Here is a 27,420-nt window from a genome sequence, read left to right as displayed (position 1 = left end):
CTCTGATTTCACCAATTTCTTTATTAAAGCCCGACAGAGGTGGGGGGGAAGGGAAGGAGAAAACCAAAGATCGTAACATTGTTTATTTTGGACACATAATGATAAGAACTAAATGAACTCAAGCACAGGGCCAGGTCAGGGCTGCGCCCCCTGCCCCCCGCTGGTTTCGGGGTCCCCGATGGGGTCTGAGCAGGGCAGGATCAGCCCTGGCAGGAGCAGAGGGACGCTCGGCTGGTTTGGGAGCAATTCTGGCAGAAATGGGCAAGACGTGGTCAGCAAGACAAAAATCATGGAAAAACTACACGGATTTAACTGAAACGCTAAAAAAATAAAGAGGAATTAGATTAATCCATCAGTTAAACGACGCTACCGGACTGGTCCGTAGAGTTTAGGCCCTGACCAGGATCCTTTACAATAAGCTTTTCTAGAAAATGTGAATTCCCATATAGTCTCTCCGGTATGTACACGCGGCCCCGCGGTGCCGGGAGCCATCGGCCTGCAGGAATAAATTACACACTCCCCAAACAGCCTCAAATATACACATCACCCTTGGCAGCTGCTTGTTTTCTTTTTTTTAAGGTGCTTTTTGGGTCTTTTTTGGCATTTTTTGTTTGATTCTGAGCAAATCCCACCTGCAGAAGCACCAGCATCAACATTTTTTGTGTGTTTTTGGCATGATAATCTTCGTTGAAAAACATAAACCCTCTTGCTGGGCTATTTACACCCCAGCCCGGGGACGATGCCGAGCAGCCGCGAGCGCTCGTTAGCACTGAACGTTCGTCTGGGGAAGAGGGGCTGTGCGGGGGGGCCCCGGGGCAGAGAGCAGGGCTGGGGCAATGGGGGACCCCTCCCCGTGTCCTCATCTCTGCCGCGTTCCCCGTCCCTGCCTTTCTCCTCCTCTGGGCTCCAGAGTCTTCCTCCAGCTCCTTCCCGGCGCCGGTGCGCGGGGCACGGGCCGCTCCTCCCGCCGTGGGTGGGGGACAGCCCGCAGGACCCCCCCGCACGAGCAGCCTCTTCCCCGGCGGGCAGCAAAGTGTGGGTGAGATCACACCATCCAAAATGTTAAAAAAAGGGAAAAAAGGGGAACAAAATAAAAAGGCTCTATTCACAGGGTGTGTGGGTGGGGACCGGGGCTCTGGGGCTGTGTCCCCGAGTCCCCTCCATCACCCAGTGGCCCCGGGACGGCAGCGCTGGAGCTACAAGCGGGCGGATGGGGGAGCTGGGGGGCATGAGGCCGTCCCGGGGGGGCAGGTGGTGCTGAGCCCTTAGCTGGGCATCTGCACCTCGTTGTACACGTCCGTGCCCTCTGCCTCTTCGAAGGTCACCACAGCGTCATCTGCGTCCAGCTGGAGGGACAGGAGAGGACGTGAGGTGGGACAGGGACGGGGACGGGGACGGGGACGGGGACGGGGACGGGGACGGGGATGGGGACGGGGATGGGGATGGGGACGGGGATGGGGATGGGGATGGGGACGGGGACGGGGATGGGGATGGGGATTGGGAAGGACACAGGGATGGGCACAGGGACAGCACCGCGGCGCCAGCCCTGTGCCAGGGCTACATACGCATTTGAGCTCAATGTCCCGGAAGATCTTGGGCAGCAGGAAGCGCCGCAGGGGCACGGTGAGGATGAGGAGGAAGGGCAGCGCCAGCGAGGCCGGGGTGGACTTCACCACCCACAGCAGCACGAGGACGACGATTTGGGTGAAGGTGAAGAGATGCATCCGCCAAGTCTTCACCTGTGGGACAGGAGCGCGGTGGGGTCAGGGTGCTGCGTCCAGCACTCTGTGGGGGAGCTGGAGGCAGGACCCGTGGGCCAAAGAGCCCAGTAAAGGTCAGCACAGGAGGAAGAGGCTCTTTGGAGAGCCCCAAGCAATTGCAGGCACCACCACGGGCTGCTGCAGCCCAGGATGTCCCCAAGCCCACAGCCACCCAGCTGGGTGACAGGGCTCACTCACCCGGGTGACATAGGGCTCGCTGGGGTGGTACTTGGGTGGCATCAGCAAGAGCAGGATGCGGTCAAAGAGCTGGATGCCGAAGAGCGAGGTGACCCCCATGTAGAGGAAGATGCCAAACAGCACGGCCAGCGGGATGTACTTCAGGATGGGCTCCATGAGGATGGAGACACCTGCGGTGGAGAAGGAGAGGTCAGGGAGAGCCCACGGGGCCCCGGCCCCTGCTGCCCGGGGTGGGGGCACCTCCCCAGCTCACCTATGAGCATGGCCACCAACAAGCCACTGATGCGCTGTTCCTTGACCTCTAAGATTTGGGACTTCTCGCCGGCAGCAGTGGCTTTGCTCATGACGGTGAGGGCGTTGGCGTGGGTGATGGTGCGGACGGTGGTAGCGCTGAGCCAGGGCATGCCGAAGAGGGCGGCCAGCCCCCCCATGGCCACGATCAACAGCAGGTCCAGGTGGAAGCCGGAGCCCTTCACCAGCTTCCTCTCGGGTTTGCTGACAATGAGGCTGCCGGGGACAGAGGGGGTGACTTGGTGACACAGTGCCCCAGGGAGGTCCACTGGGTGCCCATCCCACAGCACCCACAGCCCTCCTTCCCCACACCCCCGTCCTCACGTGGTGATCTGTGTCTCGAGGAAGATGAGGATGAAGACCAGGACAGCAGGTACCACACAGGCGAACATCATCCAGATGGGGAAGGGGGCGTTGAGCCCCATGGGGTTGATAAACCACCCCCGGGCAGATGCGTTGGTGACCTCCAGCCCTCTGGGGACGTTGAGTTTCTGGACGGGAGCAGAGATGGGGGAGTGAGGGGATGAGGACAGGACACAGGAATGGGCACATGGCTCCACATCCCCTTGTTGGGGACACCTGTCCCCCCCAGTCCCAGACCTGTGTGTAGGTGTCCTTGATGAAGAAGTCGACCAGTGCCATGATGAAGATGGAAATGGGCACCCCAAAGTCCCCGATCAAGCGCCGGACCTGTGAGGACACCATGACCACATTAAACCCACCTGTGCCACGTCCCAGCCGAGAGGGTCCCCCTGCCGTGTCCCCACCAGGGCAAGCTGAGCAGAGACCTCCAGGAGTGTGCAGTGGGTTCACAGGTCTCACCGCCCTTGTCAGGAAACCGCGGCTGTGAGCCCCTGTTCCCCCAGCGCTGCCCCCGGGACCCCCGGGTGGCACCGTGTCCCCCGTCCTCACCTTGCCGGGCAGGAAAGCGCTGTTCTTGAACTTGCGGAGGAAGAAGGCCAGGAAGAAGGTGCCACCCATGAGGACAAGGGACAGCAGCGCTGTGTTGGGCTCCGGCACCTTGGGCTGGACTGTGGGCTGCACATCGTAATACCGCTTCAGCGGGTGGTCCCTGAAGATCTGGGAGGGAAGGGGAGATGGTCAGGGGATGGGATGGCGCTCCTGCCGTGCTGGGTGCCCCGTGGCACCGTCCCAGCGGGTGCGTGGCTGCAGGCTGCCCGCCAGGGCGCCCGGCGAGGCCGGGAGCTCGGCACAGCAAGAGGAGGCGTTGCTGTTCGGCTGGGTTTCCTTCGTGCTCCCTCAGAGATGGGGCCGCAGCAGCGGCTGGATGGCACAGTGGGGATGGACGAGCACGGCCCTGCTGCAGCCCCCATGTCACCCGGGGTGCTGGGGGCTGTGCTGGGCTCAGAGAGGGGCGCAGGGGGGCACCCACACCAGGGAAGCGGGAGAAAATGCTGCGAGATGGGATCCGTCCCTCGCCCGCATTCCTCGCCCAGCTCCCACCGTTCCTGTGGAAAACTGGGTGACGACCACGAGCCGCAGGCCCCCAGCTTTTCCCCGCTGCGGGGCCCTCGCGCTCCTCACCGTGACGAGCTTGGAGAAAGTCTCGAAGATGAAGATGAGGGAGATGAGGAAGGAGAATATCTCCTGGGTGTAGCGGGACAGGTAGCGCACCAGGAAGCTGCCCTCGACGGCCACCACCACCAGCACCAGCAGGATCAGCCAGAAGCCAATCCAGACCCGGCCCACAATGTACTCCATGTCATTGTCACTGCAGAACTGGAGAGCCAGAGGGCACAGCCCCGTCAGCCCCCCGAGCCCTTGGGCTGCGACATCCCCTCAGGGCAGTGCCCCAGCTCTCCCAGGGCCGGTGGGGACAGCACGAGCCCCCTCTGGGGCTGCTGGTGGCGGGTGGGGTCGCCCAGGGGTGCGGGGCGGCACCCACCGAGTAGAAGGCTTCCTCGAAGACGAGGAGAGGCCCTGAGAAGCCGACAACGAGCAGGGGCTGGGCACTGAGGAGGCTGAAGAGGACGCACTGGACGCAGGTGGAGATGAGCAGCTCCGACACCCCCATCATGCCCTTGGTCTTCTCACCTGGGGAGACAGAGCCGGTGGGTGCCAGGCTGGGGACAGCGCTGTGTCCCCCTACCCCAGACTCCTCAGCACTGGGATTAGGGGGTGCAATAACCCCCCCGGAGTATCACCAGGGGTTGGTGCTGGAGGCAGTGCCACCGCTCGCCCCCCAGCCCTGTGCCTGGCTGGGGGACCTCCCTGTCCCCTGGCTTGTCCCCAGCCTGTTCCCCTCATTACTCAGCAAGCCTCCAAAGGTGACAGCAGGTGACAGCGCTGCAAAGTAGATGAAGATGACGGCAGCCAGGCACTGGGGGTTGAGGGCGTCCTTGATGTCGCTGAGATATTTGGGGTACCGGCGGCAGATGTCCCGCACCAGCCCCCCAAAAGGTCGTCCTGTCCTGCGCAGGGGGTCGTCGTCCTCTGGCGCTGGCTCCTCCAGCCCTGGGGACACAAGCAGGTAGCCATGGGAGGACACCGTGTGCAACGGGGGGTCCCGCCAGCCATGGGACGGGGCGGTCCCTGCCGTACCCAGGTCTTTCAGGAAGCCCTCGCCCGGCGCCTTCTCGGGGGGCTGGTAGCGGCGGCGGAGCAGCTCGTGCTGCAGCGGCACCAGGCTGCGCAACTGCTGCTCGCTCGGGGTCTCGGTGGGCGGCAGGACGATGCTGGCCTCCAGGAAGTCGTCCACCCCCCGCAGCAAATCCTGGCGGCCCTCGGCCAGATAGGCATCCCGGCGAAAGACCTGCGGGGTGGCCGGGGACGGGCACTCAGCCACCTCCAGCGCCCTTGGATGCTGCTGGGCACCCACCCGGTCCCTAGACACCCCCACAGGGATGGCACATCATGGGGATGTGGGGGCTCGCAGACCCAGAGGGATGAGGACACAGGAGCGTGGGGACACTGGAACGCGGGCACAGAGAGGGACGTGGCACAGGCGGGTGAGCCCCATCGGGGGGTGCGGTGCCAGGACTGGGGACTTCAGGCTGCTCAGGGGTCTGTGACCCTGCATGGCAGTGCCAGTGGCAGTGCCAGTGCTGGTGGCAGGTGAGCCGTACCCTCTCAGACATCATGGTGGCGACAGCACGGCCGATCTCATGGTAACTGATGTGGGGGGTGTCGGGACCCAGGACCACGAGGAGGAAGCGGACGGGAAGGGGCACATCGAGGACAGCGTCCAGTGTCACCGCAGCCTTCAGGCGCACGAAGGCCAATGTCGGCTGCTCCAGGAAGGCTGCGCAGCCTGGGGGAGGACGGGATGTGACAGGGGTCACAGGGAGCGGGGTGCAGGGATGTGGGGCACAGGGACATAAGAGCATGGGCACATGGGGATATGGAGACAAGGGGAGAAAGGGGTATAGGGACAGAATTATTTGGAGATGAAATGACACAGAGGTATGGGGGGACAAAGGGAACAGGACAGGGCCACACAAAGACATGAGGACACAGGCATAGGGACACAGACACAGAGGCATTGGGACATGGGGACGCAGCTGTAGGTGGGCATGGGAGCACAGGGACATGGGGGTATGGGGACACAGGGGCACAGGGGAGTGGAGAAATGCGACATGAAAACAAGGGACGTGGGGACATGTGGCCCAGAGAGCAGCGCTGAGCAGCAGCAGGTGGCAGCAAGGGCTGAGGACAAGGAGAGGCAAAAAAGGTGCAAGAAAAGCAGCAAGTGAGCAAGCAGGCAGAGACCAAAGCTCCTACTGCGCACCCCACCCCCCTAAACCTGCACCCATCGTCCCAGCCCTGCACCCATCGCCCCAACCTTGCACCCATCTCCCCAACCCTGCACCCATTGCCCCAGCCCTGCACCCCCCCTGCCAGCCCTGCACCCCCCCTGCCAGCCCTGCACCCATCCTGCCAGCCCTGCACCCCCCCTGCCAGCCCTGCACCCATCCTGCCAGCCCTGCACCCCCCCTGCCAGCCCTGCACCCATCCTGCCAGCCCTGCACCCCCCCTGCCAGCCCTGCACCCATCCTGCCAGCCCTGCACCCCCCCTGCCAGCCCTGCACCCCCCCTGCCAGCCCTGCACCCATCCTGCCAGCCCTGCACCCCCCCTGCCAGCCCTGCACCCCCCCTGCCAGCCCTGCACCCATCCTGCCAGCCCTGCACCCCCCTGCCAGCCCTGCACCCATCCTGCCAGCCCTGCACCCATCCTGCCAGCCCTGCACCCCCCCTGCCAGCCCTGCACCCATCCTGCCAGCCCTGCACCCCCCCTGCCAGCCCTGCACCCATCCTGCCAGCCCTGCACCCCCCCTGCCAGCCCTGCACCCATCCTGCCAGCCCTGCACCCCCCCTGCCAGCCCTGCACCCATCCTGCCAGCCCTGCACCCCCCCTGCCAGCCCTGCACCCCCCCTGCCAGCCCTGCACCCATCCTGCCAGCCCTGCACCCCCCTGCCAGCCCTGCACCCATCCTGCCAGCCCTGCACCCCCCCTGCCAGCCCTGCACCCATCCTGCCAGCCCTGCACCCCCCCTGCCAGCCCTGCACCTACCGCCCCGCTGTCCACTCACCCACAAGGACCAGCGTGGCCTCAGCATCCTCGGGGACCTTCTCGGGCAGCTGGGGTCTGGCGGCCCCGCTCACACCCTGTTGTGGACAAGCAGCAGGAGTCAGCTCAGCTGGCTGTCCTTAGTGGCCAGCCCCTAGAGGTCCCCTCTGTCCCCTGCATGTCCCCTGCCATCCCCCATGTGTTCCCCTCAGTCCCCTGCAAGCACAGCTCCCTCACTATCACCTCTGCACCAACCCACGGCAATGCGTCCCCTGTGCACACGTATGTGAGCGTGTGTGCACCCAGGTGTGTTCCTCTGCAAGTGTGTGCAAAGGGGAAAGCAAGCGACGTGTGTCAGCATTGGGGTGTGTGTTTACACCCGTGCACTTGTGTGTGCTCACACCTGTGTGAGTGTGTGTGTACAGGTGTGCAAGTGTGCACGAGTGTGTGTTGAGGGGTGTGTGCCCTCCCCAGGGATGCACTGCACAGGGGTCTGTGCGAGAGCCTGCCCGCCCCCCTGCTGTGCAACTGCCTGGTGTGTGCAGCCACGTGTGCCAAGGGGTGTGCACAGGTCTGTGTGTGCAGGTCCCAGCAGCCCTCCCCACGCCCTCCCTGGCCCCTGCCCCCCGGCCGCACTCACCTGCCCGGCCCCCACCAGCCCGCGCATCTCCAGGGGCTGCTGCTCCCGCAGCAGCGGCTGCTCCGTCTCTGCCCCAGCCGTGCCCGAGCGCTGCAGCTGCGCCGGTCGCAGGGGCCCGACCGCCTCGGCCTCGCTGGGGTGCCTAGAGCAGCCAAGGAATGGTGTCAGACGGGCCAGAGCCGCTGACGATCCCAAACCCCGCCACACAGTCCCAGCCCTGGGGGTGTGTGGGGACCCCCAAGCCGGGCTGGGAGGTGAAACCAAAACACAGGGGGGCTTTTCCACCCCACGCCAGGTTCCAGCAGCACCCGCTGGGGCTGGATCCAGCCCAGATAATGGGGTCCCCCCGAGGCTGTGAGCACCAGCCGTACTTGTGCTGGAGCAGCAGCGTCCTCAGGATGTCCTCGCGATCGTGTGGCTTGATCTGCCCCTCATAGATCATCTGGTCGATGAGGACGTGGGCGATGGCCGCCAGCGATGTGGCCGCCACGTCGAAGAGCACGGCACCTGTGGGATAGCACGGTCACTGACCAGCTGGTGTGGAGTCCCCACCGCCATCCCGGTCCCAGTCAGTGTCCCCACCTTTGGCCAGAGCCCGGCGGATCTCCAGGAGGCTGCGGTAGGTCAGGAAGGAGAGATGGGGCTGGCCCCAGTATCCAGTCTCCTTGAAGTCCTCCTCCAGCTTGAGCCAGTGACCGGCCTCCATCCAGCACAGCTCCTTATTGCTGTCCATGACCAGCTCGTGCAGCTCCACGTAGCCCTGCAGACCGAGCGGGGGGTGTCAGGGTCACCCCGGCTGCACTGGGGGCTCCTGGGAGCCCCAGAGCTGTGACTGCTGTGCCAACAGCCCCCTGTGCCCCAGGGTCCCCAGGCACTGGTGTTGGGGCCATCCCCAGGTGGCCACAGCCCGCCTGTCCCCAGGAATGGGTAGAGAATGGGGGTCCCTGGGTCAGCACCCACCTCATGGGTGGCCCGCGGGTACGCGGACCTCCTGCTCCCCGCCGCCTCCAGGTCCACATCGGTCACTGATGGAGCTGCGAGCAGAACCACTGCTGCGTTAGCTGGTCCCTGCCCACCCCTGGGGTCTGTTGGAGGTCTCACCCCCATCATCCCCGCCCAGACCCAGGTGGGACTCACTGGGTGTACCCCCCACCCACTGCCCCACCCCAGACCCATCTGGGCTTTGCTGGATGTGTCTCCATCTCTGTAACCCCCACCCTTAAACCCAGTTGGGCATTGCTGGATGTGCTGCTTCATCCGCTCCCACCCTGCCAGTGCCCACCTCCAGCCCCTCGCATCCCCGCAGCCCAGCTCCCAGGGCAGCGTGACCGCCCGGGGACACCCGCGGGGCCAGGCTACAGGCAGGGCTTGTGGCCACACTCTGCTCCGCCACCTGGCACCAGCACGACCCTGACACCAGCACCAAGCAGTGCCACTCAGACTGGGACAGGGATGGGGACAGCACATCCCTGGCCAGCCAGACCGCAGGAGCCTGACATGTCCCTGTCACCATCCCCGTCCCCCGCCTACCTGCAGCCCCCCCTGCGCTCCCCATGGCCCTGCAGACTCTGTCCCTATAAAGCGGGGGCTGAGCCCCACGCCCGGCGACCGCCCTGTGTGCACCGTAAATCCCGGAGCACTTTGCCTTTGCTGACAGTAAACACCAGCGCAGCTCCCGCCCACCCGCAGCTGCCCTGGTGCTGGGGACGGGTTCACCGTGTCCCCCTCTGTCCCCACTGGGGACCACCATGGTCCCCTCGCTGCCCCTGGACAGGTCACCCAGGTGGGTAACGCCACAGAATCCGCATCCCACTCTGGCTGAAGGGTGCTGTGCCCACAGGAGAGGGGATGGGGCATCTTCTCGCCCTAGTGTCCCCAACAGCGCTGGCCCTGGCATGTGGCACAAGCCTGTCCTCGTCCCGGGCCGCTGCCACCACCACCGAACTGCCTGGCGCCAGCCAGCGTTCAGCCCCAAGTGGTTCTTGTCCTCACCCCAAACAAAGACTTTATTTATCCTCAATCAGCAGGCAATTACGGGCAAGTGGCAGCGGTCACCCCGCAGCGCGCCCTGACGCTCGGGTGACGGTCACCCCGTGGAGAACAGGGCTGGGGGTGGCATAGCCAGGACGGGTGGCACCATGGAGGGCTGGTGGAGGGGGATGCCGGGACTGGGCTTTGTCCCCCAGTGCCCCTGCGGTCACTCACGCTGCCCTCCGCCACGGCGGCTCGCCTGTCCTGGGGGGGCCCCGGCCGCGCGCCTCCTCCCATCCAGGTCATAGCATCCCCGGCGGCTGGGCAAATACTGGCTGCAAAACACACACCGCTAGGACCAGGGGGTCAGCACTGGGCACCCATGGGTGCTGACAGCCTCCCCTTGCCAATGCCAGCCAGGCAGGTGGGGCAGCATCCAGCCCCCTCCCTGATTTGGGAGACTCACCGCAGGGGCGTCAGCTCCTCAGCTCTGGCCCTCCACGCGTGAAAAGGGGACCCGGTGCCAGCGCCGGCCCCTGTGCAGAACAGGTGGCAGTGTTACCCCCCAGCCTGCGTCACCCCGAATGGAGACCCAAGGGTCTGGATGCCGAGAGCCAGCATCGCCCAAGTACCCCTCAGGGTGGCAGCTCCTCATCAACAGAGCTCTGGGCAAGGGGATGTCCTGGGGCACATAGATCACCCCCAGCCTCCCCTCACCTACCCGGTGCCCATGCAACAGGTTTATGCAACGCTGGCACTCGTGCAACGCTGGTGCCCATGCAACACATCTGCACCGTGCTGACACCCATGTAACGTGGTACCAGTGCAGCACTGGCAGCTACACAATGCCTGCACCCATGCAATGCTGGTGCCCATGCAACACGCTTGTGCCATGCTGGTACCCATGCGGACCCGGCACCCACAAAACTCTGGCACCCGTCCAACATGTGCCCCTGAAACACCGCAGCCCCTGCAACCATGGCACCTGCACTGTGCCTGCTCCTGCGCGCCACCAGTGCCCATGCAGCACCACTGCTCATGCAATGCCATAACCCATGCAACGCCATCACGTCTGCAACGCTGGCACCCGTACAACACTGGTGCCCATGCAATGCCATTCCACATGCAACGGTGACACCCTTGCATGCCCAGTGTCACCAGCGCCCAAGGGAGTCACTCACTGCTCATCTCCCCCAGTGACAGGTGGGAGCCCTTTATGCCAGGGTCCTCGAAGCCCTCCGGGTCCAGGCTCCTCCTCATCCTCTCCTCGTAGGCCTCCTGCAGGACAGAGAGAAGGGGGCTCAGCGGGGACCGGCACCCCCAGCGCCTCGCCGGGGCCGTGCCGGGGGTGGGAGCCGGCCGGGGCACAGCGGCAGAGCCGGGTCTCGGGGCCGGGTCTCCCTACCTGGCCGTGCCCCTCCATGGCTCCTGGCTCAGCCCCTGCCACGGCCTCGCTGCGTCCCGGCACTCAACCCGGCGGGACCATAACCCGGCACTCTGCAGCGTCCAGGCAGGCGCGGGGGGAAAGGGAGAGAAAACATGTTAGGAGAGGCCGGGACAGCGCTCGGTGCCCCCGGGGACATGCGGTTTGTCCCCTGGGACGGGGCTGGGGCAGGATGCTGGGGCCGTTCCCGCAGCCCCCGGCAGCGTAACCCACTCCCCGTGGGCTGAGAGGTCCCGGGGCCGGGGGTCCCCGGGGAAGCGGTGCCCTGCCCTGTTGCCATCCGGGATGGGAACCGACGTCAGGCGACGGCAGAGCCCCAGCAGCTTCCCAGCAGGGACGCGGCATCCTGCCCCGGCCCGGCCGTGCCCGCTCCCGCTGGCCAGTCCTGCCGCGTCCTGCGTCCGGGGGTCAGGTCCCGCATGGACCCACACCCGGGGGGTCAGGCCCCACGTGGACCCGCGTGCAGGGGCGGGCTGGGTGCAGCCTGTGCCCGCATGCCCCCGCACGCCCTGCGCCCCGCCGCGCTCCGGCGTCGCCCCCCCCGCAGCTGCCCCGGCGCCGTGCGGGGGGACAACCGTCAGGGGGCGCCTTTCCCCGCACTCCGTCCCCGACACCCCCGAGCCCCGGGGCAGCACCGGAGGGACCCAGGCGTTCGGGCTCCCCCTCCCCCGTAATCCCAACCCCTATGAACCCCCACCTGCCCCTCATCAGAGCCGCCGGGGGGAGTCCTGCCCCGGGATCTCCAGCCCCCCCTGCCCCTTTCCCCCGCCGTGGTGACTCCCAGGTTGGGAGGGTGGGGACCCGGCTGCCAGCCGCTGCCCCTGCCCAGGATCCCACACGGAGGATGCACGGGGGAAGCTGCAAGGTCCGGGGGGGCTTTAGTGGGGACCAACCCCTCCAGATCTCACCGGGGTGATGCGGGATCTCTCTCTCGGCCAGGGGCCGCGGGAGCCAGGCTGGGGTCACAGACACCCCGCGGGGGCCACGGGATCCCCGGTGGGGTCCGGAGCCGCGGCGGGGCCACGGGAGCCTCAGCCGCTCCGGACCCGGCCTCCTCCTTCCTGCCCTGCCCCGCCTGGCCCCGTAGCGCTGGCGGCCCCTGACCCCCCCAGACCGGCCTGTCCCGGGGCTCCCCGGCCCCTCCAGACCCGCCGGCAGCTCTTGCATCAGCCCGGTGTGCCGGGCTGCACCCCACTGATAACGGGCAGCCAGCGCCAGCCCCCGCCCTGCTCCCCCCCTGCCACCCGCGCTGTCCCAGGGCCACCCAGAGCCCCGAGGCTGGGTGAGGGGCTGGGGGACCACGGGGCACGGGTCACCCTGTGCCCAGGTCACCCGGACCGACCGAATCCATCCCTGTGCTACCCTGCCCCTATAGAGCCCATATATCCCACACTGTGTGCCCATTCCTCCTACTTGATACACCCCATGTGCACACCACATCTTCTACATCGTGTACATGGTATGGAGTCCATACCTCCTATACCATACACCCCGTGTGCAGTATAGAGCCCAGATCCTCTACACCACATAGCCAATGTGGTCATGTATAGAGCCCATACCTCCCACATCATGAGGCTAGCACAACTCAGGACTGGACTCATGCTTCCTATGCCATAGATCGAGCACGATTCCGTATAGAACCCATACATCCCAAAGCGCACACAGCATGCACTCAGCATGGAGCCTATTCCTGCCACACCACCCAGCAGCGTGGCTCAGCACAGGACCTCCCTCCCACCGCAGGTGCTCAGTATGGAGCCCATACATCCAGTGCCATCCATGCAGCCTGGCCCAGCTCCCTCCCACTGACCACCCCACAGACCCCACCCCACGCCAGGGGCACCCCGGGGTGCTCCCCCAGCCCCACCTCGCCCTGCTGTCCCCCCGTCCCACTGCGGCCAGGGACAGCCCGAGGTGCTACTGCTGCTGCTGCCCATGACCCCGCACCTACCCCTGGGGTGGCTCCAGGACGCCCCTGCCCCGGCTCTGCCCGCTGCTGCCTGTGGGGAAAGACCCGTGTGGCGCAGGGGAGTGCGCCCAAATGCCCTGAGTCATCTTCACCTCCCTAATCTCCCCCCCCTCGGGCTCACCCGGCCCCCCCGGGGCCCCCTGTAAACAAGGTTATCGGGGTGCAACATCTTGCGGCGTCGAGGCTGCACCCTGCCTGCACCCTGCCTGCACCCTGCCTGCACCCTGCCCGCCGCCTGCCTGCTGCCTGCACCCTGCCTGCACCCTGCCCGCCCCCTGCCTGCTGCCTGCACCCTGCCTGCGCCCCACAGAACCTCCTCAGCCGCTCGCCCTGCCCCAGCTCAGCTGCCCTGCTCTGGTGCCCCCCCTTCTTGTTTAGGAGGCTCCGGGTTTCCCTGTGGGGAATCCCCGGGAACCCTCTGGCTGTCCCCCCCCCCTCGCAATTGGGGTTTTCTCCTTTTTTTTTTTTTTTCTTAACCAAAAAATAAAATAAAAAAAAAATTAGGGGGTTCCAGAGGCGATTCCTGGGGAGGAGTTGTGGGGTGTGGGGTGTGAGGTGTGGGGTATGAGCTGTGGGGTGTGAGCTGTGGGGTGTGAGGTGTGGGGTGTGAGGTGCTGCCGGGGCCTGCAGGAACAAGGGCCTGGGCTGGGCATCCCTGTGTCTCCTGGGATCACCATCCCTGGGATGCCCTGCACAGAGGTGGTGGGACCGGCACAGCTGTTTCGGGGCAGGGCAAGGGGGGTGCGTATGTGTGTGTTCATGCGCATCATGCACATCTGCGTGTGCATGCATGCTCCAGTGCGTATGCATATATTTGCACATACGTATGTGTGTGCACATGTATGCATACACCTATATGCACGTGTGCATGCATGTGGAAGCATCTTTACATTTGCAACTTTCCTATAGGGCTCCTGGTTCCCAGCCCCAAATCCCAGGGTGCAGGGAAAGGGACAAGGTGGCGTTGGTCAGCCTTGCCTGTGCACACACGGGTCACCCGGTGCGCAGGGACGCCTGCGGGGACGTCCTGCTGCTGGGGCATCGCTCGTGCCCCAGCTGTGGGGTCAGGATGGTGTTGCCCCCTGTGCCAACCCCACCTTGGGGGACCATCCAGGCTGGGGACCGTGGACTGCTGGTCCATCCCACACGCTGGGGACCCTGTGGCACCTGCTGCGGGGCCATGGGGCCGGGAGGTGCGATAACTGTGGGCTGGGTGCTCCGATAACAGCCCCGGCGTTATCTGGGTGCTGCCAAGGGCTCCCCTCCCTGCAGTAGCCCTGGGGATTTTGGGGCTCCCTCCTCCCCAGGGCGCCCCACTACCCCCAGCCAGGTCTGTGGGCTGGGACCCCTTGCCGGGGCAGGGGAGGGCGTGGGGCACCTCGAGGGGCACAGGGAGGGGGTCATGCCTCCACGGGTGTGACCGGGGGTGGGGGTTGCCTCTCTGTTCAGGGTGACTCTGATTTATCTGGGTGTGGTTGCCTGCAATATTCACCCCCCCCATTTACCTGTCACATCAATGGGGAAACTGAAGTACAGTGCAAAAGCAGGGTGCTGGGAGCATCATGGGGCTCCCCCCAGCACAGCTGGATGCTGGGGGCTTGCACCCCACCCCCCTGCGTGTTCTGGGGGTCCCACAGACCCCATGGGTGGGTGTCGCTCAGCATCCCCCAAAATCGGGCACCCGGGGCACGGAGGGGGGCACCCTCAGCCCTGGGAGGGGTGAAGGGTTCCCCAGTTACACTGGGGGTGCCCAGGGTCCGGCTGGAGCTTGTCTCCCACCCCGCGGCTCTGCCCACGGGGTCCCCACTGGTGGCGCGTCATGGCGAGGGGCTGGGCCGCGCGGGGAGGGCCCCGGGGACGGCTGCCCCTGCCGCATCCCCCTGATCCCCCATCCCCTCCCTCCCCAGGGCAGAGATCTGGGGCTGGAGGCCGGGACAGGACCGGGCCCTGCATCCCTTCTCGGGGGGGCGGCGCACGGCCCGCTGGCGTGGGCATCGGCGGAGCGAAGCCTGCGCGGCGCGGGGGGCGGGGGGCCCGCGGGACAAGTGGCATCGCCCGTGGCCGTGGCCGTGGCCTTGCCGGCTCGCCCGGCTCTGGATGGAAGCGAGCTGCGTGCAGGCTGCCATGGCTCTGGGGCTCTCCTCCAAGAAAGCCTCCTCCAGAAACATCGCCGTGGAGAGGAAAAACCTCATCACCGTCTGCAGGTGGGGGCTGGCCCGGCTGGGGGGCACCGAAAGCAGGAGGGTGCGGTAGGGAGAGGGGGAGAGAGAAAGAGAGGACCCCGCTGCCGGGGGTGGGGGAGGCGGGGCGGAGGGGATGGGTGGGGGTGGGGAGGAGGGCTGGGGGATTCATACTGTGCCCCCCCTGAGGCCCCTGCACCCTGGGGGGGATTTTTTGTTGTTGCTGCAGTTGCTTTTTTTGGGAAAATTCGGATTTGGAAGGGGGGAAGAGGGGGAGGATGGGGAGGCGGGAAGGGAGGACCGTGAGGCTGTGGGGCCGCAGGCAGTGGGGCCGGGGCAGCAGGGCTGGGGGGGCCCTGGGGGGGCTCTGGGGGCACTGGAGACACAACGACAACATGGAGGCTCCCAGTGCTGCCGATGCCGGGGCAGCGGGGCTGGGCGAAGGGAGGTTTTGGGGGGGGAGGGTGGGAGGGAGCTGAGGGCTGGGGGCAGCGGGGTCCGGGGGGCCTGGGGCCAGGGACCCCCCTGTGGGCGGGGGGCTGAGGAAATGACGTCAGGACCCCACTCTGGGCGGTGGGGATGGAGGGAAGAAAGCCGTGGGGATGGAGGATGAGGGTTGCCATGGCGACGCCTGGCTGGACCAGGAGGGGGGTGGGGGGCAGGGATGGGGTGGTGGGGACAGGGGTGGAAGGGCTGGTGGTTCCTGCCTGTCCCCAGACCTTGAGAGGTTCAGAGCTGCTTGTGCTGGGCTGTGAATGGAGCCTGGCCCTGGGGCTGTTGGGGGGGATCTGGGGGCCCCGAGTCTTGGGGTCACTGCAGCAGGGACACACGGGTCCTGCTGTTGGGGTTTAGGGGACTCCAGGGCTTTTTGTTGCGGCACAGGGCACCTCCAGCCCCCTCTACCATGACATGGAAACCCCTGGATCTCCTCGCCATGGCACAGGGCACCCCCAGACCTCTCATCCTGACACCAGGATGTCTCCAGATCTCGGTCCTGTGCCGTGAGGCACCTCCAGACCCTGCTGCCATGATGAGGCACCGTCCACCTGCCACCTCGGGAACCCTCAGTCTCACCCTCCACATGTGGCCGTGACCCCCAAACGGGACGATCCCCCTCTGTGCAGACACCCGCCCGTGCCTGCTGCCCTGCCCGGTCAGCGGGTGCCACGTCCTCGGCACCTCTCTCCGAGCACGAGCGGGCGGGCGGAAGGGGAAGCCATCACCGCCCGCGCACGGCCGGGGAGGAAGGGGCCTTTGTTCGCCCTTCCTGGCCACTTGCACAGTGAGGGAGCAGCAGCCGCCCCGGTGGGGTCCCCGGGGACCTGGGGACACAGGGGTCAGTGAGCCGCAGCTCAGCTCGCCGCTCTCTTCCCGCTGCCGGGCTTGAAAGTCAACATCTGCAAAAGCATTTTGCTCTGTTACCAAAGCTAATGCGCGCTGGGCACAGGGTGCCTGTCCCCTCCTGCCCGTGACACACGGCCCCCCAACAGGTTTTCAGTGAAGACCCTGCTGGAGAAATACACGGCGGACCCCATCGATGACTCCTCTGAGGAGTTTGTTAACTTTGCTGCCATCCTTGAGCAGATCCTCAGCCACCGCTTTAAAGGTAATGGTGGCCTGTGGGATGGGCGCCTGTGCGTGTCCCCGTCCCCATCCCTGTGCCGCATGGTGGATGGGGATACACGCGTGTGCCAGCACCAGGGAGCACGTCCAGGCTCTGGCTTCGGGCTCTCCCGGCCGATGGGCTTTGTCGGCTCGGCAGCCCTCGACCGCAGCCCCTTGGTCCCCGCAGGGCCCGTCAGCTGGTTCAGCTCGGACGGGCAGCGCGGGTTTTGGGACTACATCCGCCTGGCCTGCAGCAAGGTCCCCAACAACTGCGTCAGCAGCATCGAGAACATGGAGAACATCAGCACCTCCAGGGCCAAGGTCAGGAAGGTGCCAGCCCCTGCCGTGTTCCTGTCCCTATTCCCACCCCTATTGTCTCCATCCATTCCATGTCTTTATCCCTCTCCCTACCCACGTTCTCATTCCCGGCCCTGCTCCCATACACCCCCTATTCCTGGCACATGGACCCATTCCCATCCTCGTCCCCTTGCCATCCTCATCCAAATCCATCTCCGTCCCATCCCATTGCTATAACTATCCCCAAATCCATCTCCCTCCATGCCATCCCATCCCATGCCATCTCATCCCACTCCGATCCTTATCCCCGTCCATCTCTTTCCCAATGCTATCTCCATACCACTCTCATCCCCAACCCTAACCCCATCCCTATCCTCTCCCCAACTCCATCCCATCTCATCCCCATTCTCATCCTGGTTCCCATTCCTTCTCTCCCCCATCCCCTTGGCCCTGTCCTCCTGCAGCCCCATCTCACTCCATAAGACCCCATAGGGTCACTGGGATGAAACAGGAGCTGTGGGTCCCTGCAGGGGTACAACAAGGACAGAAGCAGCTCCCAGGTGGGGACCAGATTCCTGCGGAGCCCAAAGCCCCAGGGGCAGGCGGGAGGGTGGCGGGGGACAGTGAAGGTGGCACCTGATGGGAAGCCGATGGTGGCACCATCCTCAGGGCTGCCCACGGGCGGTGCCTTGCAGGGCCGGGCCTGGATCCGCGTGGCACTGATGGAGAAGCGCATGTCCGAGTACATCTCCACGGCCCTGCGGGACACACGGACCACCAGGTGAGACGCCACGGCGAAGCGTGCGCAGGTGTGCGGGGTGGGCACCCTGGTGCTGGTGAACGCGCGCACAGCCACGTTTTGCCCCACAGGCGGTTTTATGACGATGGGGCCATCATGCTGCGGGAGGAGTCCACAGTGCTCACGGGGATGCTCATTGGGCTCAGCGCCATCGACTTCAGGTAAGGACGGGAGGTGTGGTGGGACACAGGCAGCCTGCCCCACATGTCCCCCCACTGGGCCCTGGGTCTCCCCTGACCCTCTGCCCCTTCTCCTGCCACCACTCAGCTTCTGCCTGAAGGGCGAGGTGATGGACGGCAAAACGCCCGTGGTCATCGACTACACACCCTACCTGAAGTTCACCCAGAGGTAAGAGCCGGGATGCCCTCCCTGAGGTGGGGACCCCACCATCTCTCCCCCCGCACCCAGGTGGGGCTCAGCTGGGCTCCCCCTACGTGTGCCAGCCCCCCGCTCTGGTGTTGTCCCCGCTGAGCCCCCGCACCCCCCAGCTATGACTACCTGAGCGAGGAGGAGGAGCGGGGCAGCGTGGAGAGCAGCACGAGCGAGGACAGCTCCCCTGAGCACCCCTACCTGCCCCTGGTCACCGACGAGGACAGCTGGTACAACAAGTGGCGCAAGATGGAGCAGAAATTCCGCATAGTTTATGCCCAGAAGGTACTGGGAGCTGGGATGGGGCTGTCCAGGTACCAACCCCTCCCCGGGATGCTCCATCCCTGAGCATCCTCCTGTTGTCCTCCCTGCTCCTGTGCCCTGGTGGCTTCTGCAGCAGCTCAGCCCTCTCCTTGTCACCCTGCGTGGCCCTGGGGACATGGGGGGGTCTGGTGGGAGCAGCCGCTAATGGCGGCCTTGTGCAGGGGTACCTGGAGGAGCTGGTGCGGCTGCGGGAGTCGCAGCTGAAGGACCTGGAGGCGGAGAACAAGCGGCTAAAGCTGCGGCTGGAGGAGGTGATGGTGCAGAACCAGCTGGAGAAGAGGGAGCTGGAGGGCGTCATCCTGGAGCTGCAGGAGCAGCTGTGAGTGGGGACGCGCCACTGCTGCTGGGCCTGGCTGGGTGCGACGGGTGGGGGTCCCGGAGCCCGGGTGCCCCATATGCCCTGTGGGATGTGGTGGGTCCCTGATGTCCCCTATACCCTGTGGGCTGTGTTGCCTGGTCCCCGGCGCTCACAAAGAATCACCCACCTTTGCCACAGGACGGGGCTGATCCCCTGCGAGAACCCGCAGCTGGCCCAGCTCTCCAAGGAGATGGTGACACCGCTGGTGAACCAGTGGCCCTCGCTGGGGACCCTCAATGGCAACGAGAGCGGCTCGGACAGCAAACTGTACAGGAGGTATCTCCCGTGGTGGGGCAGACCTGACCTACACCCAGCACCCTGGCCAGCCCTGGGGGTCTGCCCTGGGCAGAGAAGGGGACAAGGGCCGGTCCTGGTTGGTGGGGCTGTCCCGGCCCCGGGGGCCGTGGCGTGGGGGGCTCAGCGCCGTCCGTCCGCAGACACAGCTTCGTGAGCACTGACCAGCTCTCGGCCGAGAACAGCCTCAGCTCCGACTCCCAGCGCCTGGGCGAGGGCAAGCGCGAAGGCGAGCCCTGGGGGCCCTTGGGTAAGACCCCCGCACCTTAGGATGTCCCCCAACCCTCACCCAGGTGCCTGGATCCCCCCAGTAGCCCCTCCCGTGCTGGGAATGCTGCCCCCACAGAGCAAGGACACCCAGGTCCCTCCTGGAGCTGGTCGCTGTCCCCGTCCCCCCGTGGCAGGGCTGGGGTGCGAAGCCACAGCCCCTCCCACACTGGCTCCCCGCTGTGTCCCGCAGGGAAGGACCCCACGCCCTCCATGCTGGGGCTCTGCGGCTCCCTGGCCTCCCTGCCGAGCTGCAAGTCCCTGGCCAGCCTCAAGTCCAACGAGTGCCTGGTGAGCGACAGCGCGGAAGCCAGCCCGACCCGCAGCCCCAGCTGAGACCCCCGGCCCCCTCGCTGCCCCGCGGCCTGGCTGCCCAGCCCAGCGTTGCATCGGAGGACTGACCTTGTTCCCCCTCGCCGCCCCGGGACCACCAAGGGACTCGCCGAGCCCACCGTGGGGGGCTGGGGATGGGCATCCCCCTCCCCAACACCCCACGCTGGCTGCACCTTGGACCCCCAGCCCAGTCCGTGGCTGGAGACATGGACCTGTTGGGAAGGGGGATGTGGGATCAGGACCCCTGCGAGCTGGGGATGGCGGGGGGAACAGACTGTGCCATGGAGGGACACAGGGGCAACTGCTGCTGGGGAGCAAGGGAGGGGGGTCAGGACCAAAGCCCCTCCAGGGGTGAGGGCCAGGGCACAGCCCCCGTGTCCGTCCTGCTCAGCCCACGGTCATCGCTCTTCTCAGGGGCGCACACCCGGGCTGTGCCTGTCCTCTAGGGCTCAGCTCCCCACACCCCCCAGGTGCTGCAGGGGGCTGGCCTGTCCCCCGCTTTGGCGACCAGGTGTCCTTCTTGCAGCAGCATCTCTACAACACGGACAGACCCCTCCCAGCTCCTTCCCAGCCTCCCCAGGGTTTCAGGTTGGTTTGGGTGATATTGGTTTTTAATTCAGCCCCATCTGCTTTGTTGAAGCAAAAGGAATCAATAAATGCAGCAAGCTGAGCTGGCATCCATGAGCTCCCCCCCCGTCAGGAAAGGGAAATGGGGGGAAAAGACACCTTGTGTCCCCTGCCATGTGGTCCTGTCCCAGGCAGGGGCAGTGGGAGAATCCAAGGAACTTCCTCCAGCCCACCCGGACCACCAGAGCAGAGACAGCACCTCTGGGGAACAGCAGGTCACCAAGCATAGGGCACCCACCACCCCATCCACAGTGGGCTGCTGCTGGGGGGGAGCACGGAGGTCCTGGGGTCTCTTTACCCCCAGTAAAAACCCAGCAAGGACCCAGGGGAATGACAGCATTGTGCCCACAGAGCAGGGACAGGCCCGTCACCCGGGGCGTGCCTCCCACAGCCCAGCATGCGGGAGCAGGGAAAGAAATCCTTGCCCCAAGAGACAAAGATTTTCTTTTATTTAGGAAAATAAGAGTAATTCCCCCTGGGGTCCCATGGCAAGCTGGGGCAGCACCCACACGGGGGGTAGTGCTGGGACATGCCCTCGCAGGGAGGGCATGGGGCACAGGCAGAGGGTTGTTGTCCCAGTGCCTGCCAGCCCCCCAGAGCAGCAGCAAGGTCTGAGCCCAGGGACGCCCTGAACAAGACAAGGGGGCTGGAGGCAGGGGGAGGGTCCTGACACGTTCCCTTGCCGCACAGAGCCCACAAGGGGACACTGTGTGTGATGATGAGGGGGGGCAGACATGGCAAGTGAGGCTGGGGCCCCAGGGAGGCACATGAGAAGCCCCCGAGGGTTTGGTCCTTGCCGGAGCCCCAGCTCCCATCTCCAGCTCTGCTGAGGCTCCTAGGGCATCCCATCCTCGCCGGAGTGTCCATGAATCCAGCAGCATCTGTCCAGCCTCAAGGCATGAGCATGGGGGACTTCACATCCCCCCAGTGTCACAGCAGCAGACACAGATGTCCCCAGTGTCGCTGGGGATGGGGAGCAGGGCTGGCTGGCCCTGCACAGGCAGCACGAAGGCACTTGGGCTTTGCACGGCCACGCAGGCTCGCTGGCCCCTGACACCCCACTGGGACCAGGGCCGGCAGCGTCCTCAGGGCACCAGCGGCACGAGCCCTGCCCAGCCCCGGCTCACAGCCCTCGCAGCTGCCGCTCCTGGTTCAGCTTCTGGAAGAAGGTTTTGCCAAATTCGTAGGTGCTGATCATGATGGCGCAAGCCGGTGCCACCTTAATGACGCGGGGCAGGAAGCCTGCAAAGACAACCCCGTTAGCCCCTTGGTGACACTGGGGCACCCATGAGCCCCAGCCCAGCATGGGAGGCACGGTCTTACCTGCAAACAGCCCCCGGGTGCCGGACTCGGCACGGATGTGCCGCAAAAGCAGCCAGGTGGAGGAAGGCTTGGAGGCTGCGACTGTGGGGAGAGGGCAGCGGGTGAGGGTCTGGGGGTGCCCAGGGGACCCAGCTGCCCCCCAGGCACCCGCCTGGAGCCCAGTCCCTCACCTGGGTGCACCTCGCCGTCCCCCAGCTCGATCTGCCGCTGGGTCTTCACCACGTCGAAGGGCAGCGTCAGCACCGCAGCCACCTGCGGGGCAGCAGCTGGGCCATGAGCTGGGACCCCGCCGCGCACCCAGGGCCGGCTCTGCCCCTCCACCCCATCCCTTGCTCCCATGGGGGCAGCTGAGCGAGCCCAGTGCAGACCCCAGGGCCCCAAACTTACTGTTCCAGAGATGGCGCCAGACGCGAAGCTGATCATGAATGTGGCCTCGTCCCGTCGGGCCTGCCTGCAGAGCCATTCCCTCACCAGCTCGTAGTTAAACCAGTAGAGAGCTGGGAGGAGGTGAGAAACACCAGCGCTACAGCGGGGCACCCTGGACACACCAAGTTCCCAATGCGCAGGGCTGTTTCGCCCCACGCTCGTCCCCGGCATGTCCCAGCGCCACCGCTCACCCTGACCCCCCAGCCGTACCCGAGAAGGGGACATCTCGCAGCACAGTGGGTCCCCAGCCTCTCCAGAGGGAGAGCCAGCCGTCCTGCGCCACTGCCAGCTGGATGCAGACGCCCAGCTCCCGGTAGCTGAGCTGTCGGGACTGCATCTTGGTGCGGATGAGCTCCAAAGGGCTGATGACCGTCACAGCACCCACTGCAACCGAGGGGACATTGCACATCAGCCCCGTGCACTCCAGCAGCTGTTCTGGAGCCAGGAAAGCCAGGTGCAGAACACGGGCACTGACAGCGAAGAGACCCAGCACGCTGTGAGGACACGGGATGGGCATGGGGGGACCCCAGAGAAGAGGGGTACTCACACCTGGCGAGGGCCCCGGCCAGCAAGGGGATGTGGTGTCCCCGGCTCCCTGTCCGAGCACGCAGGTAATCCCGGAGCTGGTCGTAGGTGGTGAAATAAATGACAGTGGCTGGCACAGCCATGACCCTGCCGAGGAGAGGGTGTGGTGAGGGACACGTGTGCCCTCCCCAGGGGCTGGCGGGAGGCTTGGGGAGGATGTCCATGCACCCGGGCAGGTGTTTGTACCCAGATTCCGCCCCCAGGCAGGGTCCAAACTCACAGGGTGGGGGGCAAGCCGCTCCACAGAGACCTGAGACCCTCATAGCGTGTGATTTTCACAAAGGCATCCTGGGGAGAGAGCGAGCACCAGGGAAAGAGGTTAGAGAGGCAAGAACCCCCTTCAGCAGAAATTCCAATGCCTTCTCAAGGACAGCGAGGGCCTGGCCCACCCTGCCCATGCCTGCAACCCTCACCAGTGTGCCGGTGAAGCGGGTGGGGGCCTTGTACCAGGCGGTGCAGCCGTTGCCGTTCTGGCAGACATACAGATGGTCCATGAGCCCGTTGCAGTAGAGGAAACACTTCCCTGGGGTGGGAGGCAACAGCATTGCTATCAGACAAGGGGCCCTTCCTCTCTGCCCAGCCCATCTGAGCCCCCAAACCATCCCCTCTTGCAGGAGAGAGCCAAACCCTCAATGTCTGAGCCCAGCAGGAGCCAGTCGGAGAGCAAGGCCAGGAGAGGGATAACCCTCCAGCAAGGGTCCAACCGTGGCCAGACCCAGTGGGCGGAGGGCACGCGGCCCCACCATGGGAAGGGGGACATTGCAGGAGCCATCAGCAGCAGCAGGAGAGGTTTGGTGTCAGCTCCGCTGCCCCGGCACAGTGCAGTGCCATCGCAGGGAGCCAGCACGGTTCCCCCGCTGTGCTCTCCATGGGGCCAGCGCACCGGGCACAGGGACGCGGGGAGCAAGCAGGGCAGCAGAGATCCAAGGAGACCTTGATGCAATGGCAGGACAGGTTGACAAGACAGGGCAGGGACAGGGGACCGCAGACAGCCAGGCCTGTTGCACACCAGACCTCAGCAGAACGCTTGGCCAAGGACACAGCCAGGACACGGCAAGGCCAGCCTATAGCAGGGCTGCAGGAACAGCCGCGGCGCTGGGGCGATCGCAGCCCCGCTTCGGGGTGGGACGCCCCCCTAGCCGGAGGCGCCCAAGCCGTCATCAGCGGGGAGGAAAACTGGGATCAAGGCTTGGGAAAGTGAAGCCACTGGCAGCTGGAGCTGCCCGGAGCCCCTGGGCAACCTCACATGGGGCCTGTTGAGCACCCCAGGGCACAGACCGTGCTGGCAACACTGAAACACACAATGGGGACGTGCTGATCAACGACGGGGGCACGCGCCACCTTCCCAGGCTGGGGCACACGTGCATCCTGCAGCTCCAAGCCAGGCAGTGGGAGAGCTCTGTGGGTGAAGGGGCTGGATGTCCCTGCAGTCACGGCCCCAGCAGTCCCAACTGTCACCAAAACAGTCTCTCGGCACCAGACCCAACCCACTGTCCCCACGGGGATGGGGGAGCTGGGGGGACAGATCCCACAGGGTCTCTCCTGCCCTGTGGGAGCCAGAGGAAGCAGCGTGGAGATGGACACGAAGCAGCAAGGGTAAGAGTGAGCAGTCAGAGCTGAGCTGGGCTGCATCGGCACAGGGCTGCACAGCGGGAAGGATGGAGCCAAGAACCAGCCAGGCTCCCCTGGCGGGGCCCCCAAGCCTGTCAGGGTGAGAGGCCCGTGGTAACCTGCCACCTCGTGACGGCCCACACTCAGGAGCCGAGAAATCCCCTTCACCAGCTCTGCCAACCAGGACATCCCGGTGTGCTGCACGCTGGCTGGCCGGGGCGGCGGGCAGAGACCCCCGCCCAACCCTGAGCAGCGTTACCTTTAGAGAACGGGGTCCTCTGCGCCTGCAGCCGGATCTTCACCACATCCAATGGCGTCACTGGAACAACACAATCTGTCAGCCACATCGCACCGTGCCAGCCCCCCACGCGCACCCGATCCCCGCGGTCCTCACCAAAGAGGGAGGTGAGGATGGCCCCCGTCCCTGAGGCCAACATCTGCTGCAGCGGCGTGATGGCCTCACCAGGACTCGGTGACATCTTCTCAGCCATGGTGCTGGCCCCCTACAAGGCACGGTGGGGAGATGCGTGAGCACAGAGGTGCTCAGGGGCTCCCTGCCCAGGGATGAGCAATGGGTCCCGGGGCGCCCCCCCGGCACCCCTGCCCCGCCAGCGCCGGGATGCACGTCCAGCTCCGGCTGTGCTATCGGTTCGGAACAGGGCAGGCGCGGCCCCTCCGTAATCGTGGTGCTCTGGGGGGGACAGGGACTGCTCCTGGGGCCAGCCCAGCCCCGATAACACCCCCAGCCTCACCGGAGAGGCGGGGACAGTGCAAGCCCCCCCGGCTCCCCCAGGGAGGGGGAATCGTCTCCTCCCCGCGCTTGGAAAATTAAGGGACAGGAAGGAGTAAAGACCAGAGCCCAGAGGTGCTGCGACAGCCCCGCAGCCCCGGCTGACACGGCAGCTCAGGACCAGCTGCTCCCCGGGACAGCCCTCACACCGGGACGGGGCCATGGCGGGGGCCTTCCCGGCTCTGGGAACCCGCGTTTTGTTTTAAAGCCAGGGAATGCAGAAAAAAAAGCCGCGACACCCTTCACCACCTGACTCAGCAACTTTGCAAGGTCAGGGCAGCCATAAATCTCTTAATTACCGGCCTCGGACTGGTTGAGCGCCCAGGGCTGCGAGCACCAAGAGCTCTGTCCCGGACCCGCAGACCCCAGCCCCTCCGGAAGGCCGGCGGGCAGGGTCCCACCCGGGCCCCGCCGTGCCGGCCACGGGGCCGGGGGCCGCGGCACCGCTCCTGCGGGACACGCGGCGGTTGCAAAGCCGTGGGCAGGGCGCTCCCCAGCCCCGGGTCCTGCCCTCGGCCCGGCCCGCCGCACAAACCCTTACGCAAGCAGGAGGAAAACCGCTCGCTCACAGCGCTGCGACCCCCGAACGGCCGCGGCCGTGCGATTCACGGCCCGTTCCGTGAGGGGCAGCGAGCGCCAGCAGGGGCTTCCCGGCCGCGCCAGAGCTCCCTTCTGTGCCGGGAGCTGCTCCCCTTCTCCAGCCAGGAAAAAACAACCCCCTAAGCCCAAACGCAGAGCCCCCTGCTCAGCGCGGTGCCCCGCGGGTCTGGGCGCGGCGCGGTGGCACCCGGCGCAGAGAGCCGGGAGAAAGCCCAACGCGCGTTAAATGGTGAGGGCAAGAAGCTGCGCGGGCACCGGAGCTCAGCGCCCCTTCCCGCGCACGGGGGCCCGGGCGAGCGGGAACCCCGCGGGCAGGGCCGCTCCAGCCCGAGGCTGCAAAGTTGCCGTTTTCTCCCCGCCGCCCCCGGAGGTGCCCGATCCGCACCCAGGGGCTCCCTCTGCCCCAGGGGCTCCCTCTGCCCCAACAGCCCCCCAGTCTGCACCCCGACCTGGGCTCTGCACCCCCCTCGGGGCTCGCGGCCCCCGGGCTGCCCCCTCACCGAGGGGCCCCGCCCACCTGCTCATCCCAGCCACGCGCGGCGTTTCCTTCCGCCGGCACCGGGACGGGAACGGGCGGCGGCGCCTTTAAGGAGCCCCATGGGCGCCGCGCGCCGCTCCGCGCGCCACTTCCGCCCCGCGCCGGCAGCCCGCGCACGCGCTTTGCGGCCCGCGCGCCCCTGCGCCCCCTGCTGGTGCGGTCACAGGCGCGCTGGCCGCTCCTCCGCGGGCCGGCGAGAGGGGCGCGCCGCTCCCGCCGCTCCCGCCGCTCGGGGCGCCTGCTCGGGCGCGCTCTCTGGTGCTGTACGGGAGACGCCTGTGTTTCCTGTGGAGATCCCGAGGTTTGCCGTGCCCAGGACTGAGCGCTCTGAGCTGGCGTTATTTCTGCGGGCGCTTTAATTTAGGGGGACGCTTCAAGCGCGCCGTGTCCGCGCTGCTGCAGTGTGAGGTGGGGACAGCAGGTGGCTCTCGGAGCCCCTCTGAACCGCGCACCAGAGCGGGGCCGGAGCTCCGCGGTGCTCCCGCTGCCGTGTGCTGCAGGGTCCCGGTGCCTCCGTGTGCGTGCGGTAACTTCACCGCACAGCCTGGTACTGGTACTGCAGAACACGGTCCTGTGCCTTCCGAGCAGGACTCGGCGCTTGCCCCGTCTGCAGCTCAAGGACCACGGACTGTGCTGCTACACCCTAATAATTCCCACAAGGTCACTTATGTGAATGCATCCTGTAATTCCTTAATGAGTCGGCTCTGCCTCTTAGACATACAGGGTTTAGATGATCTGGAAACCCTCTTGTAGCGGGTAATTTAGAAATGGAATAACGATTCATTAAAAAAAATACATATACCCGTAGGGCTATTGAGCGTTATCTCCTGTTCGCAGGTGTCCATGTGCCCTCCACACCGCTCAGCTGGCAAGAAGGAATGACTTTTTTCCAGGTGGGGTGGGGGCAAGAGGGAGGTGTAGGAGCTGGTGCAAGCGCCCCAGTCTCAGTTTGTCAGGTCCCTCCGTGGGGTCAGAGGGAAAACGGCGTATCTGGTGTTCCCGTGCGCAGTGCTGCTGGAACGGGAGGACCTGGCTGTCTCCTTCTGCTGAGTCACAGGCTGCTTGCTGCCGTCCCGCACCGGCTGCGCTCCTGTCTCTGCCTTAGGCTGTGCAGTCCCGCTGGCTCGGTGGGGGTTAGAGGGGTGTAATGTGCTTCAATTGGCTGTGAAAATGAAATGTAAGTGGACTTCAGTTGGAGAGAACTGCGTCTGAGTTGCAAATATGTGCATTTGGTTTCAGCTCATGAGGAACGGAGCCCACTGAGCTCTAATCCCCTCCCGAGCTGCAAAGTCA

At 65.7% G+C, this 27,420-nt stretch overlaps 3 protein-coding genes across 12 annotated transcripts; 1 reads left to right on the top strand and 2 right to left on the bottom strand.

The window, feature by feature from the left end:
* Nucleotide 1: 1 nt before the first annotated feature.
* On the bottom strand, nucleotides 2–12,874 carry SLC4A1 (solute carrier family 4 member 1 (Diego blood group)). 8 transcript variants are annotated; one of them, XM_071818046.1, is made up of 22 exons: nucleotides 12,784–12,874; nucleotides 10,794–10,885; nucleotides 10,570–10,666; nucleotides 9,855–9,924; nucleotides 9,623–9,723; nucleotides 8,378–8,451; nucleotides 8,000–8,177; nucleotides 7,789–7,924; nucleotides 7,418–7,559; nucleotides 6,800–6,875; nucleotides 5,336–5,520; nucleotides 4,812–5,022; nucleotides 4,521–4,724; nucleotides 4,156–4,304; nucleotides 3,795–3,989; nucleotides 3,162–3,329; nucleotides 2,850–2,939; nucleotides 2,574–2,740; nucleotides 2,212–2,465; nucleotides 1,959–2,128; nucleotides 1,566–1,739; nucleotides 2–1,346 (listed from the first exon to the last, which is right to left on the bottom strand). In XM_071818046.1, exons 2-22 carry the CDS (start codon nucleotides 10,809–10,811, stop codon nucleotides 1,266–1,268), a joined length of 2,940 nt encoding a protein of 979 aa, XP_071674147.1. In that variant the 5' UTR covers nucleotides 10,812–10,885; nucleotides 12,784–12,874; the 3' UTR covers nucleotides 2–1,265. The 8 variants fall into 8 exon arrangements, with proteins under 8 accessions (XP_071674147.1, XP_071674144.1, XP_071674145.1 ...); XM_071818043.1 differs by having other exon boundaries at nucleotides 4,521–5,022; XM_071818044.1 differs by lacking the exon at nucleotides 12,784–12,874 and adding an exon at nucleotides 11,741–11,952 and having other exon boundaries at nucleotides 4,521–5,022.
* A 1,841-nt stretch (nucleotides 12,875–14,715) lies between these two features.
* On the top strand, nucleotides 14,716–20,311 carry RUNDC3A (RUN domain containing 3A). Of its 2 annotated transcripts, XM_065856221.2 has the most exons (11): nucleotides 14,716–15,005; nucleotides 16,472–16,587; nucleotides 16,774–16,907; nucleotides 17,579–17,664; nucleotides 17,754–17,843; nucleotides 17,950–18,030; nucleotides 18,171–18,336; nucleotides 18,537–18,694; nucleotides 18,872–19,009; nucleotides 19,171–19,277; nucleotides 19,488–20,311. In XM_065856221.2, the coding sequence occupies exons 1-11, from the start codon at nucleotides 14,899–14,901 to the stop codon at nucleotides 19,628–19,630; spliced, it is 1,326 nt and encodes a 441-aa protein (XP_065712293.1). In that variant the 5' UTR covers nucleotides 14,716–14,898; the 3' UTR covers nucleotides 19,631–20,311. The 2 variants fall into 2 exon arrangements, with proteins under 2 accessions (XP_065712293.1, XP_071674142.1); XM_071818041.1 differs by lacking the exon at nucleotides 19,171–19,277 and having other exon boundaries at nucleotides 14,815–15,005.
* Nucleotides 20,312–20,686: 375 nt separating this feature from the next.
* On the bottom strand, nucleotides 20,687–26,254 carry SLC25A39 (solute carrier family 25 member 39). 2 transcript variants are annotated; one of them, XM_065856166.2, is made up of 11 exons: nucleotides 26,107–26,254; nucleotides 24,594–24,702; nucleotides 24,459–24,518; nucleotides 23,002–23,111; nucleotides 22,809–22,876; nucleotides 22,551–22,675; nucleotides 22,214–22,387; nucleotides 21,965–22,074; nucleotides 21,748–21,829; nucleotides 21,578–21,658; nucleotides 20,687–21,496 (listed from the first exon to the last, which is right to left on the bottom strand). In XM_065856166.2, the coding sequence occupies exons 2-11, from the start codon at nucleotides 24,688–24,690 to the stop codon at nucleotides 21,378–21,380; spliced, it is 1,026 nt and encodes a 341-aa protein (XP_065712238.1). In that variant the 5' UTR covers nucleotides 24,691–24,702; nucleotides 26,107–26,254; the 3' UTR covers nucleotides 20,687–21,377. The 2 variants fall into 2 exon arrangements, with proteins under 2 accessions (XP_065712238.1, XP_071674143.1); XM_071818042.1 differs by lacking the exon at nucleotides 21,748–21,829.
* Between the last annotated feature and the right edge of the window lie 1,166 nt (nucleotides 26,255–27,420).

This window comes from Patagioenas fasciata, chromosome 22 (genome assembly GCF_037038585.1).
Source record: "Patagioenas fasciata isolate bPatFas1 chromosome 22, bPatFas1.hap1, whole genome shotgun sequence".
NCBI lineage: Eukaryota > Metazoa > Chordata > Aves > Columbiformes > Columbidae > Patagioenas > Patagioenas fasciata.
Note: the sequence above shows the minus strand (reverse complement) of the source record. Positions and strands in the feature narration are given on the sequence as shown.